The 13,429-nt window shown below is 41.4% G+C and overlaps 1 protein-coding gene across 3 annotated transcripts in view; it reads left to right on the top strand.

Moving 5' to 3' along the window:
- Nucleotides 1-13,429, top strand: part of aff2 (AF4/FMR2 family, member 2) — a 526,072-nt gene that overhangs the window by 318,964 nt on the left and 193,679 nt on the right. For all 3 annotated transcript variants that reach the window (XM_043705172.1, XM_043705171.1, XM_043705174.1), the window contains exons 5-7: nucleotides 5,387-5,473; nucleotides 9,461-9,497; nucleotides 9,743-9,794. In XM_043705172.1, the coding sequence (XP_043561107.1) occupies nucleotides 5,387-5,473; nucleotides 9,461-9,497; nucleotides 9,743-9,794 (176 nt within the window). The remainder of the gene's footprint in view (nucleotides 1-5,386; nucleotides 5,474-9,460; nucleotides 9,498-9,742; nucleotides 9,795-13,429) is intronic.

Below are 13,429 nucleotides of genomic sequence, written 5' to 3'. Positions count from 1 at the left end.
TTTAAGGATAATCCTGATGAGCTGAGAAGGTGGCAAAATTGTGGAGAGAGATCAAATCAACTAACGGTGTCTCGATACTGCAAAAGTACATGGGAGTAGAGGAAGCCCTCATGTAGGATTTGCTTGGTACAACTGAAAAACGCTGGAGTTCAAAGAAATCCAGGGGCTGTGGCAGCTTAGTGAAGCTAACTATCTGTGGAAGAGATTGCATTTTGTCTGAGCTCATGCAGAATTGAGAATTTAATGGAATGCAGTCTCAGGAGAAGTGATTGAACTACCAGAATGTGAGCTTTTATGAGGCTGTCTGCGATGGAGCAGATTTTGATGGAGTTCTGAAATGAGATCTTTGAGAGTGAACAATGGAATCCTTTATAAAGGAGGCAAAGCTGTAATGTGATGTAATGACCCAGAGTATAATTAACATGTGGGCAATGGGAGTGGGGGGTTGGAGGGTGGAATGGAGGAGGGTGACATTGATGATAACTCAATGGGCTTTATCAAATCAGCTATTTGATGTGCTGTGGGATTTTTGATCACAGTTTATTTGTTAAGCCCTTTACCTTATGTTAATTCTGAATGTTAGAGTCTTAATTGTGTGCATATATATTTATATATTTTTCTCTCTTTACATATTCTATAGCAATTTTTATTTGGTTTGTTCAAAACTACGGAATCTTCTGGCTTTCTTCTCTTTATAAAGATCAGAGATATCAAACTTTGTGTACTTTAAATAAAGAAAAAACTACTGGTAACCATATCATTATATAACTTACTAAAGAAAAACTGAAAGAATTGTAAATCAGAGACAAAAACAGAAGTTGCTGGAAAAGCTCAAAGAGTCTGGCAGCATCTCTGGAGAGAAATCAGAGTTAACGTTTCGTGTCAAGTAGCCCTTCCTTGGAGTTCTGAGGAAGGGTTACCGGACCCTAAATGTTAACTCTGATTGCCAGACCTGCTCAGCTTTTCCAGCAATTTATGGCTTTGTTTCATTATATAACTTGATGGTTTAGTCCAAGATTATAATAATGTAGAAAAGTTTGCATGTGCAAAGTGTATCTCTGCGTGTACACAATATTTGTTCCTGAGCAGATATAAACTACAATGCCTAATTATGGGAAGTACTTTACAATATTAATAAATTAGCCTTTGCCATTTCAAGTGACTGATATCACATATTGAGGGTCAGATGTATTGTGACTTCAGACCAAAAAAACTTAGCCTTTTGCCACATTCAAAGAAACTGTCAGATCTGTCATAGTAATTGTCTGTTTTCAAGCTTATTCACTGTGGTGTAGCTTATAAATATTATAAAGTAGGGCTGGGAGATTGAGTTGTATATTTTGAAGGCCTGGCATAATGTTCAGTGAAATACGGTGCAGTGACCATTTTCTCAGACAGACTTGTCTGGAATAGTGTGAAATGGATTGGGATGGTCACTCTCTTTGGTTACCATCATTGTTTCCTTACAGCTGAATGTTTTTTCTAACCAATCCTGCTTTCCTTCAATTCAACGCCCTTGATTTAACCCTCTTGCAGACCCAAAATGATTTATGTCACCAATCTCTAAGCAGCATTGAGTTCAGCCTGGTTTCGATATCTTTGAATAAAACAATAATGAATTAAAGGCTGTGTGTTTTTTGTAGACTTTAGCCCATAAGGAAATTTTTTGGCATGAACAGAAAATGACAACAAAGCTACTGAAATTTAGACAATGATACATATTTGACTTGGCTATTTTCCACACCTACTTTACAATTTGCAGACTGACTATTCTTGTATTGTGTGCCTTCTAGTGCGTTCTAACTCCACCCTCACTGTGGTATTTAGACTCTGTGATGTGCAGTTCCATGGAACCATCATGAAGTTACTCCATGGTCCTTATGATCTTATACAATGACTGAGATTCTCCCATGATTTTGCTGGCCCTGGTCAGTGAATTTCCAGGACTGCAAATAGTAACATGGCTGGCTTTCAACAGTGACAGTAGATAGTCGCCCGGTGGAAGAGTGTCCCTGGATTCTGGGATTTTTCAGTCAGTCACGAGAATGAAAAGCTAGAAAACCTAAGTCAGTCTTTAGCTATTTCCAGGAAGTGGAAGAACTTTAATTTATGTTGTTCTCATCAAACCTGCAGGATATCCCTAAATGTATCACAGGAAATAAATTGCTCATTGTCAATCCCATCCTATTTTGTGAATGAACAAAACAACTTTTTATATTCAGAAACATTTCCCCAACAGCAACAGATGGCCCAGAGCAATCTACCCAGTCAAGCCCCATAAGAAACTTATGTTTTCAATAAGACCTTCTCTCATTCTTCTAAATTCCAATGTGTACAGGCCCAACCTAATCAAATTGCCCTCATAAGAAAATCCTTCCATGTCTGAGATAAAACTAGTGAACCATCTCTGAACTGCCTCTAATGCCAAGATATCAACTTTTAGATAGAGGACCAAAAGTATTCTCGGTATAGTCATCTAGTGCCTATATTGTTTGAGTTAGACTTCCTTGTTTTTTCAACTAGGCGAAAGTGAGGACTGCAGATGCTGGATATCACAGTCTAGGTTAGAGTGGTGCTGGAAAAGCACAGCAGGTTAGGCAGCATCCGTGGAGCAGGAAAATTGACATTTCCTGATGAAGGTCTTTTGCCCAAAACATCTATTTTTCTGCTCCTCAGATGCTGCCTGACCTGCTGTGCTTTTCCAGTACCACTCTAATCTAGACTCTCTTCCTTGTTTTTATGACAATTCTCTTTGAAATTAAGGGAAGCATTCCATTTGCCTTCCTTATTGTCTATTGAACTTAGATAGGAAGCTTTTGTGACTTATGGATGAAGACTCTCAAGTAGCTTTCTACAGTCTTTCCTCATTTAAATAAAATTCAGCTCATGTTTTATTCCTGCATAATCTCACATTTTCCCAAATTAAGTTCATTCTGCCAAAAGTTTTCCTCCTTGCTTAACCTGTCTACATCCCTCTGCAGATTCTGTGTTTCATTCTCACCACTTGCCTTTCCATTTATTTTTCTGACATCCACAAACTTGGCTATAGTAGAGTCACCTCCCTCATCAACCCATTAATATTTACTGTAAATAATTGTGGCCTGCAGCAATGATCCCAATGACAATCTACAGCCAATGCCATTGGCTCTTATCTTATTAAGTAGACTTATGTGCTGTACTTTATCAATTATCTTTTGGAAGTCCACATATATTACAACTACTGCTTCTCCTTTATCTATTCTACTTGTTACTGTCTCAAAGAATTCTAATATACTTTTTGAATAGAGGCTTTACAATTGCAGTTTCCAAATCCTCTGGGACTTTTGCAGAATCTAAAGATTCTTGAAAGATTATGACCAACATATCCATTATCGTTGTAGTTGCTTCTTTGTATACCCTAGGGTACAATCCATCAGGCCTGGGTGACTTATTGGCCTTTCACTCCATTAGTTTCCATGGTAACTTTCTCTGATGTGATTATATCCGCACTATCTTTTAATTGTTTATTTGGTACTTTTGCAATGCTATTAGTTACCTTGAAGAGAGATACAGAGTATTTATTCAACTCCTCTGTCATCTTCATCCATAAGTCACAAAAGCTTCCTATCTAAGTTCTCCATTGTTATTCCTTATTTTCTAAGGCGTCCATGTTCACTCTGTCCTCTCTCTCTTTCTTCCTCTTGATATATTTTATTAAACTCTTGCTGTCTAATATATTGCTTGCTATTTTTCCCCGTAGTTTAATGATGTCCTTTTTTTTTTAAGTTTTGTTGGCATTTAAAACTCTCCCAATCTTCTAGTTTACCTCTGATATTTGCCACATTGTATGTTTCTTCTTTTAATTTGATGAATGAAAGAATTGAATTTATTGTCACGTGTACTGAGGCAGAGTGAAAAGCTTTGTCTTGCAGATCACATAGTTAAGTAGCATAGATAAGTAAGTGGACTGGATAAGTAAGATACTAACTTGGCTAAACATCATTCACTTATCCCTGTCCTGGAACCTTCTTCCTCACTGGGATATTCTTTTAGTGAGTAATGAACTACTTTCTGAATCATCAGCTATTGTTCATGAACTACTTTTTCTGATAAACATCTTTCCCAGTCCGCTCCACCAAACTCTGCTCTCTCTCCTTTATAATTGCCCTCATTTAGCACAATTGCTTCTGACCCACGTTTCTCACTCTCAAGCTAAATGCTATGATCGGCCAGAACATTACTTTGCCCTGCTTCACATTGTTCTGATGAATCTATAGCAGCTGCCAGAAAACAAACCACAATTTTCTCCCATTTAAAACACAGAACCCCTAACAAAGCAATTCTTCCTTAGAACTGCATGGAATAATCAACCTGGATGATGTGCTTAGGTGGAGTCTTAATGTGTATTCATCTTCAGCTGAGTTTAGATTGGCACTTGTTAGATGGCTGATCGGTTTTAACACAGAGCTGTGCTGGAATCGAGAAAGTGAATGACCACATACCCCACCTACGTATCATGCCATTCCAATGATTTAACACTGCACTGCCTAGAATGTGTGTTGACTTGTCTTGTGTACTGCTGGGCTTTTCAATCTAAAAGCGCAGGAAAAAAATGGGAAGTGCTGAGAGAAATTTAGCTAGTCTAAGATCAGCATCAGCTCTTTATTTATCTTTGCACAGTTGGAGTCGATGCAAGACTGAAGCCATTAGGTTGGCAATCACCATTAGGGAGTCTGCACACTACCTGCCAAATCGTTCAGTCTTAGCAATGCAGAGTTTAGCACAGAAATACTGTGCCTTTAAAGCCAGGCTTTCTTGGGTGTTAGATGCGTTGATCGAATAGTCGGAAACATGTTTAATAACACTAAACAAAGGCTGTGACAGAGCTCAGTAGAAACTGTCTTTTAAGAACAAAGTGATTTTGGATTCTGGAGACTGTATATCATTAGCCTGCAGCTACACACAGCAGAGGACTGTGTGGTTCTCGCCCACACATCTAATGGAGCATTGACTAGAGAGTATCTCATTTATGCAAAATGCCTGTGACAGCTTAGTGTCCCATATCATCAACGCATTTAGAAGAAATGGGATATAGCTTTTAGTTAAATCCTTTTTTTTAAATTGCTATACTTTTGAAGTATGGGAGTTAGCACTGTAAGGAGGAATAACTCATCACCCATGGCCTGTGAATACAAAATGAACACACTGCAAATAACAAAAACATAACGGTAAGGTTTGGTTTATGCTTTGCAATTTACGTCATTACGTTCATACCATGAGGGGTGCTTTGAGCGCTACGATGTTTACTGGATACTGTCATAACGGTTGCAACAATATGTGGTTGGCACGTGATGAAATGGTTCACAGGTTGATTTGTGAAATTGTCTTTTTCTTTCTGACGTTGCAGGAGATGACACATTCCTGGCCTCCTCCTCTAACAGCCATACACACGCCTTCCAAGGCTGAACCAACCAAGTTCCCAATTCCAAGCAAGGTAGGAACCTACCACTGAGGCGGGGCATTTTACCAGGACTGAGAAGTATTTAAAATGAACGCCCTATGATTTTGGTTTGACACTTAAAAATGTACCTTTTCAGTATGGTACAAAAAAGAGGTTTTACCTAAAACCTGATGATTCTGACCAGAGCACTGGAAAATGGGATGAGAATAGTAAGGTACTTGGTTCAGTGGACTTGATTGGCTGAAGGGCCTCTTTTCTGTGCTGTGGACCTCGACGCATCTGTGCTTGCCTCGTTGTTTGGAATCGTTTGTAGTTTTTATGAGTATCTATTAAGGTGCACCAAAGGAATTCATTTAATCACATAAAATTTGCAATAAATAAACAGGCCATTCAGCCCAACTGCCCCAGGCCAGTATTTATGCTCCATGTGAGTTTCCTTTCCTACCATCTCTGGCAGTTATCCCAAAAGAAGGTTATGGAGATAGGACTCTCAATAACAGCGATGTAATTTAGATTTGTTCACTCTTTCTGTGTTACATTTGGTTACATTTGCCACATTGGGGTCAATTTTTGGAGACCTGGATCCCAAGGCATGAGCCGAAGTCTGTGATTTGGTCATAGCCAAAACCACCAAGAATGGGGTTTCAGTTTCTCACCATTCTTTTCCGTGATTAAATAGAAAGTGGAATAAGTGTTGTATATCAGGCACCCTAACGGTTCCACCTACAGCACCAGTTTTCCATTTGACCTTCACCCACTTCATCTTTTCTTACTATTGTGTTTTACGGTGAGAGCATTATTTTAACTCTGTCTGTCCTTTTTGTTCCCTTAATGCTTCTATTAAACCACCACTAAATTTCTAAATTCCAGCAAATGTAAGCATAGTGTTTTTTTTTCAAATTTCTCTTTTAATTGAACCTTTTGAAGTCAAGGTTTAATTTTGCTAAACCTATGCCTTGCTACCTCCAAGGCCAAAAAGTCCTTCCTGTGGTTGGGCATCTACATTCTCCAGATGTGGTCTAACCAAGGCTTTGTGATGGTGGGTATTGAGGATTTCATGGCACAATCCAAAATGGAGCAGAGAACTCTTCCCTGTGTCCCTCCTAGCCAATGTCCGTCACACATCACCATTCAAAATGGACGATCTCTTAGTTATGAAATACCAGGATTGAGAGTGACAAATTTTAAGTACAGAATCACTAGAGGTGAATAGGGGTAACTTTCCCCCCTCTGTTCATTTCCTCTATCAGTCTGTGAGCAATAGACTAATGGGTTTCAGTGAAATGCAGTACAGACAGGGTATGGGCCAAGGAGGGACTTGATCAGATTTTGGCTCCTGGGTCCAGGGGTGCAGATCGTTCACCCCCCGGGACAAAGTCCCTGACCAGTCACTGATGTACATCTGCCCCGCAGCCGAAAGTGAAAGCCTGAAGAATTCCAGAATGAGGGAATTCCGTGCTGGGGCTTGGTTTAGCTCCAATGCTCATCGTAGATCATATATTTGATCTTTGGATCTTCTAGAGATCAGGTAACCAAAAGACAGATATGCTTTCACTGGTTTTGTTTGCAGGTTAAGCATTGTCCAGGTCAAAGGGATAAACTCACCTTTCTTTTTGAAATATTGCCGTTGGATCATTTCTCATCACTTGTTAGGACACATAGGGCCTTGTGTTAATGTTGCATCTGAAAGACCGCACCTCCAACCGGGCAGCACTCCCTCAGTATTGCATTTGGGGTATCAGAATTTGAGCTATTAATCCAGAAGTCACCCTGAGATGAGAACAGTAATTGCTGAGCCACAGCTGACATCTCATAGCTGAAATGCTCCCGAGATTTGATACGGTGTCATATGAACAAATCATTGTTTATGTATTGTAAAATTAGATTTTTAAGGTACTGCATACTCACTGAGATTCATCATGTTTTAGCTTGTTTATACTGAAAGCTACTGCCATTGATTGAGTTTAACTAACCAATGTCACAGGCTAATTAGCACAGTTACATGGATTTATCTCTTTTATTTCTGGAACAACTCTGTACAGAGATTCAGATGTGTGCAAGTTTCTGTTACTGGTCTGGCTGGAACAGTGTCTGCAGCATTTGACAGGCCAGGAATTATCAGACAACAAACCCACCAGGTCAAAACTAACACGTGCCCGAATTAGTACTGGCATGGGATCAGTCTGAGAGTTCAGCCACTTAATTAAGACAGTACTGCAACTGCATCAAAACACTGTGGATGCTGGCAATCTGAAATAAAACCGGAACGTGCTTGAAATTGCTCAGCAGATCAGGTGGCATCTGCAGAGGGAGAAGTGGCGTTATGTTGCACAGATGTGATTTATCAGCAGAGTTCCAAGTTAGAAATGTCATAGGTTTAGAGTGAGGGAAAGGGAGATTGGTAGAAAAGGAAGGAAAAGAGAAGGTTGAATCGAGATGTTAAATGATAGAAAGAATTGATTATAAAGATTGGTAAGAAGAAAAGTAAAGAAAGAATGTGTCCAAAGGAAGGGTGAACAATAGAATGATGGACAGATGCCATTTGCAAGCATTGAACAGAGATCAGTAAAGCACAGGAACGGGCGCTTTGGTCAATGATGTTGTGCTGAACATGACGCCAAATTAAACTAATCCCTTCTGCCTGCCTTTGGTCCACATCCCTCCATTCCGTGCGTAGGAAAACAAAGATCAAGAGAAAGACAAGAGTAAAGGCAGTTCCTCCAGAGAAAAGGGAAGAGAAATAGATCAGGAGACTATGGTTTGAAATTGTTGAATCCACTGTTGAGTGCAGGATTCTTATAATGGTTAATCAAAAGAGAAGGTGCTGCTTCTTGAGCTGATTTGAAGTGTAGTTGGATCACTGCAGGAAGTGAAGGACAGGGAGCAGAGAGCTCAGTGTGAGAGCCAGGTGGGGAATTCAAATGACAGGCCATCGGATGCTCAGGGTCATGTTTGTGGACTGAATAGGAACATTCCACAAAGTGTTCACCCACTCTGCATTTGGTCTTCCCATTGTGTCGGGCAGATCATGTTGTGAGCAGGGAACACAGTGGACTGAATTGATAGAATTACATGTAAATTGCTGTTTCACTTAGAGGAGGATTTATGGCTTTAGACAGTGAGGAGAGAGGAGGTTGAAGGGTTGGTGTCGCATCTCCTGGCCTTGCATGGAAAGTTGCCGTGGGAAGTGGAGTGGGTGTGGGGAGGGTTTAAGGAGTGGGTGAGGGTTTTGTGAAGGGAATGGTCTTTTCAACGCATTGACAGGAAAGGGAAGGGACAATGTATTCACTGCCAGAATCATGCTGGAGGTAGTGACCATGGTGGAATATGAACCATGGAATATGGAACTTGGTGGCATGGATAGTGTGGAGAAGGAGAGATCTTTTGTTGGGATGGAGAGAAAAGAATGCGATCAGAACTGAGGGAAATGAAATGGGCTTGGCCTTATGGATCAGGGTGGCAAAGTGGAGGAGAGGCTGGGATGGAATCATCGGTTGAAGAAATGGAGAGACCTATCCGAAGTCCTAGTGTTGAAAGATAGGTTATCAGAGCAGTCAATGCAATACTGTGAGGCATAATTTGAATGTGTTTTTGTCACTGATACTTTTAAGTAGACTTAGGATAAATGAGACTTTCATTTATCAGAATGAAAAGGACTATGGAAATCCTGTGCATAATATGTGCGATGCCTGCTCTTTAGTGAAACAGGCACTGCATTAATTTTTTCAAAGAGATATTGTTGAGATGACATAATGTGCGATATTCTTTCATCAGCAGTATTCTGTCATGCCAATCGTTCTGTTAGAATTGTATGTTTAGTTCTAATTCAACCAGGTAATTATCTGACACAAACAGTGCAACACAGTGCCATTGTGTTCTGCTTAATTGCTTTTGTATTCTCAGTCATTAATTTTTGCAATCATTACATGTAAAAACGAAATGATTAAATTCTTACCTCCTTTGCTGGCATTGTGTGGTTAGGAAATGAGCTCTGATGTGCCCTGTGTTCTTTATTTGTAGGACTCTCAGCATCTAACCTCTGGGTACAATGGACAAAGTAGGTCACCTTTTACTCTTGTCTTTAAAGGCAATTTAATGCTCTGTCTGTAATTAAACTTAATATTGGAATGTTAATTACATGGTGCCGACACTTAGAAGATGGAAGAATAATTTCCTGATGATCAAGTATTATGTGTTGTGGCATGTTAATAGTTGAATTTCAATGGGAATGCCAACAGCTGTAGAAAGATTGTGTGTAAAAATAACAAAGATGTGAAACTCCAAATGTCTGCTTCTTTTCAGAGCGCTGTGATGTTCAAGGAAAACCTCCAACAAAGTCTGCACCACAGAAATCGTAAGTACCATTGGCTTGATCTTTTTTAAAAATAAAACTCCCACACTTTCTCCCTGGTTGGAACCGATGTTGTTTGAGAGTGTGGAGGTCCTATCAGCTGGTGCTTCTGATCCTTGTGAGTTGAGGAGTCAGTGTATTACCTTCATACCTTTGCTTAGATTGTTGCAGTTGAACGTGGTTGACCACGTTCAGCCACATGCCTTAATTCAAACCACCCAGCAGTTATGAGGCCATTCAGCAGATACTTGGGAACACTACCACCTTGAAGGTCCCCTCCAAGCCATCGTGACTTCGAAATATATCACTGTTCCTTCACTGTCGCTGGGTCGAAATCTGGGAATGGCAACCCACAACAGATGGACTGCAGTGGTTCAAGAAGGCAGCTCACTACCACCTTTTCAAAGGGAGCTATGGACGGGTCATAAGTGGCGCCCAGATCCCACAATGAATAAAAAAAGCCTTTAAAGTCCCTGCTTGTCTTCACCATATCCATCCATCACCCATTTCCTTTAAGCCATAGTCTTAAGTGAATCCTAGCTATTTGTCCTAAACAACATTTATTTAAACATTCATCCCGTCGTTGAGGGCATCACTGGCTAGGCCAGTATTTATTGCCCATCGCAGAGGGCGGTTAAGAGTCATCCACATCGCTGTGGGTCTGGAGTCACATGTAGGCCAGACCAGGTAAAGATGGCAGTTTCCTTCCCTAAAGGACATTAGTGAATCAGACAGGTTTTTTCCAACAATCGATAATGGATTTGTGGTCATTAATTCCAGATTTTTATTGAATTCAAATTCTACCAAAGCTGCAGGAGGACTCAAATGTGGATCCCCAGAGCATTACCTGGGTGTCTGGGTTAACAGTCCAGCGATAATACCATCAGGCCATCACCTTTACACAATTTTACTTTCTCACCAGCCTCTAGACGAAAAGGTTTCTTCGAAATTCCTTGTAGGATTGATTAGTCTTAGATTTAGCCATTCTGATCTTGCTCACAAGTGGCAAGATCTTCTCTACATCTCCTCTGTCAAACCTTTTCACAATCTCGAAGACTTCTTTCGAATTAAGTCATTTCAAATGCACTCCACGTAAAATTTATGCGCAGACAATCAAATGATATTGGAGAGGAGGCAATGCCAAGATGCTTAAAAAGGAAACTGAATACACAGTAATGAGCCAAACAGGGATGCAGGAAAGAAGTGAGGTGTGACCAAGGGATGAATGTGATGGTCAGGATTATTCATGAGCCATTACATTAATGGGGTTAAATGATAAGACCCTTCACAGCCCTGTGCAGTTTACATGTCAAAGCCGAGGAGTGCTAGCATCAACGCAAACAGCGACTCATCATTACTGAAATCACATTATACAGGCAAATTGAAATTGACGCCACAAATGAGTAAAAGAATTCTAACCTGCTAGCTGACAGTTTCAGTGAGTATCCACCGATTATCTGCAATCCTGTTACTCTCTCCTCGGAAAGGTGAAATGAGTCCGGAATCTCTTGCACCCTGTTTATTGTGGCCTCGTCTGAACAGAGTTAGAAACAAAACGACTGCAGATACTGGAATCCAAAAGAGGCCAGCAGGAAGCTGGAAGAGCACAGCAAGCCAGGCAGCATCAGGAGGTGGAGAAGTTGATGTTTCTGGTATTAACCCTTCTTTAGGATGGGATGTAGGGGTAGTAGAGCTTTAGATAAGGGGTGGGGGAGTGTGTGGGGGTGGAGATGTGGGGAGAGTAGTAGAACAGTGAGGTAGTGACAGGTGAGCACAGCCAATGGGTACGACTTGGTTGGTCGATGGGAGGAATGAATTTGGTTGGTAGCTGAAAGGAAGGGTTGGTAAGTGGAATGGAAAGGAGGAGGCAGGGCTGGAAAGGGAGGCCGGGGGATAGGTGGGAAAGTGATTTGAAATTCAAGAACTCAATGTTAAGTCCTCTGGACTGTAAACTGCCCAGGCAGAAGATGAGGTGTTGTTTTCTTCAATGCCGTAATGGAGAAGGCTGAGGGTGGACTTGTCGAAGAGGGAGTGGGAGGGCAAATTGAAATAGGCAGTGACCACAGATCCAAATTAGTGTTTCAAGCATGTACCAATTATTCAGAACCAATTGAACATGGGAACACGAGTAGACCATTCAGCTCCTTATGCCAATCCACTGTTTACTCAAATTGTGGCTGACCTGTGTCCCAACTCCATTTCCCCACCTTGTTCTCAGCAGCCTTCACAACACCTAGCCAACAGTAATCTTCTGAAGGTTGCTGCGGTTCTGGAGTCACATGCAGGCAGTAGCAAGTAAGGATGGTAGGTTTGCTCCGTCCATTCAGTAACTCCGATGAGTTTTTACAACAATCACAGATTTTCGTCATGATTACTGGGGTTAACTTTAAATTTCAGAATTATAAGCTCAATTTAAATTCCACTGGTGGGATTTGAACCCATGGTTCACAGAGCATTAATCTGCATCTCCGGTTGGTTTACCATAACACCACCATCTTCCCTAAATCTCTATAATCTCCTTCAGGGCACAGAAACATAAAACCGGAGTGAGGGATCCCTACAGTATGGAAATGGGCTATTTGGTCCAACAAGTCCACACCCAGCCTCTGAAGAGTATCCCACCCAGACCCATTTCCCTGCCCTACTACTCTACATTCAACTCTGACGAATGAACCTAACCCACATTATGGGCAATTTAGCATGGCCAATTCACCTAACCTGCACATCTTTGGACTGTCGGAGGAAACCGGAGCACCCGGAGGACACAGGGAGAATGTGCAAACTCCATTAAGACGCCCAAGGCTGGAGTCAAACCCAGGTCCCTGGCACTGTAAGGCAGCAGTGCTATCCATTGAACCACTTTGGGTGGGGTGCCGTCTGGGCAAATCTTTTCAAAGGTTGGTGCAAATTTGAAACACTTTTCCTTGAAGAGCTGTTTTGGCCAGCCATTCAAGAAAGGATTCTAAATTGAAATTAAGGAGATTAGTGTTGGCTAAATGTAATGAAGGCTGCAGAGAAAAGGTGGGGAAATGGAGGTAGCTGACAGGTAGGGCACAATTTAATTAAATGGTGGAATGGACATAAGAGGCTGAATGGCCTACTCTTTTGCTCATGTTTAATCAGTTCTGTTAACTGATATATGCTTCGAGCACTAATTTGGATATGTTCACATGAGGCCACGATAAACAGGGTGCAAGAGATTCCGGATGTAATTGCCCTCTGAAATGGTGTAGCAAGGTGAAGGGCAATTAGATCCGTAGAGTTTTGAACAGCAGGAAAACAGGCCCTTTAGCCCATTATGTCAATGCCAGTCATCTACTCTAATCCATCCAGGGATGGTTATACGTGCTTGCCCACTAACAATAGCCACTTCGCATCAGAGAATTTGTGAAAAGTGACCATACCATGTCAATGCTAGTATACCTGACCATCTCACTGAAAGTGTAGTAGTTTGGCGCACCGACCTCTACACCGCTGAGGCCAAACGCCAGCTCGCAGATACTTCCTCCTACTGCCCCCTTGACCATGACCCCACCCCCCACCACCAAACCATCATCTCCCAGACCGTCCATAACCTCATCACCTCGGGGGATCTCCCATCCACCGCCTCCAACCTCATAGTCCCACAACCCCGCACC

The sequence above is a fragment of the Chiloscyllium plagiosum genome, chromosome 15 (assembly GCF_004010195.1).
Source record: "Chiloscyllium plagiosum isolate BGI_BamShark_2017 chromosome 15, ASM401019v2, whole genome shotgun sequence".
Classification (NCBI taxonomy): domain Eukaryota; kingdom Metazoa; phylum Chordata; class Chondrichthyes; order Orectolobiformes; family Hemiscylliidae; genus Chiloscyllium; species Chiloscyllium plagiosum.
Note: the sequence above shows the minus strand (reverse complement) of the source record. Positions and strands in the feature narration are given on the sequence as shown.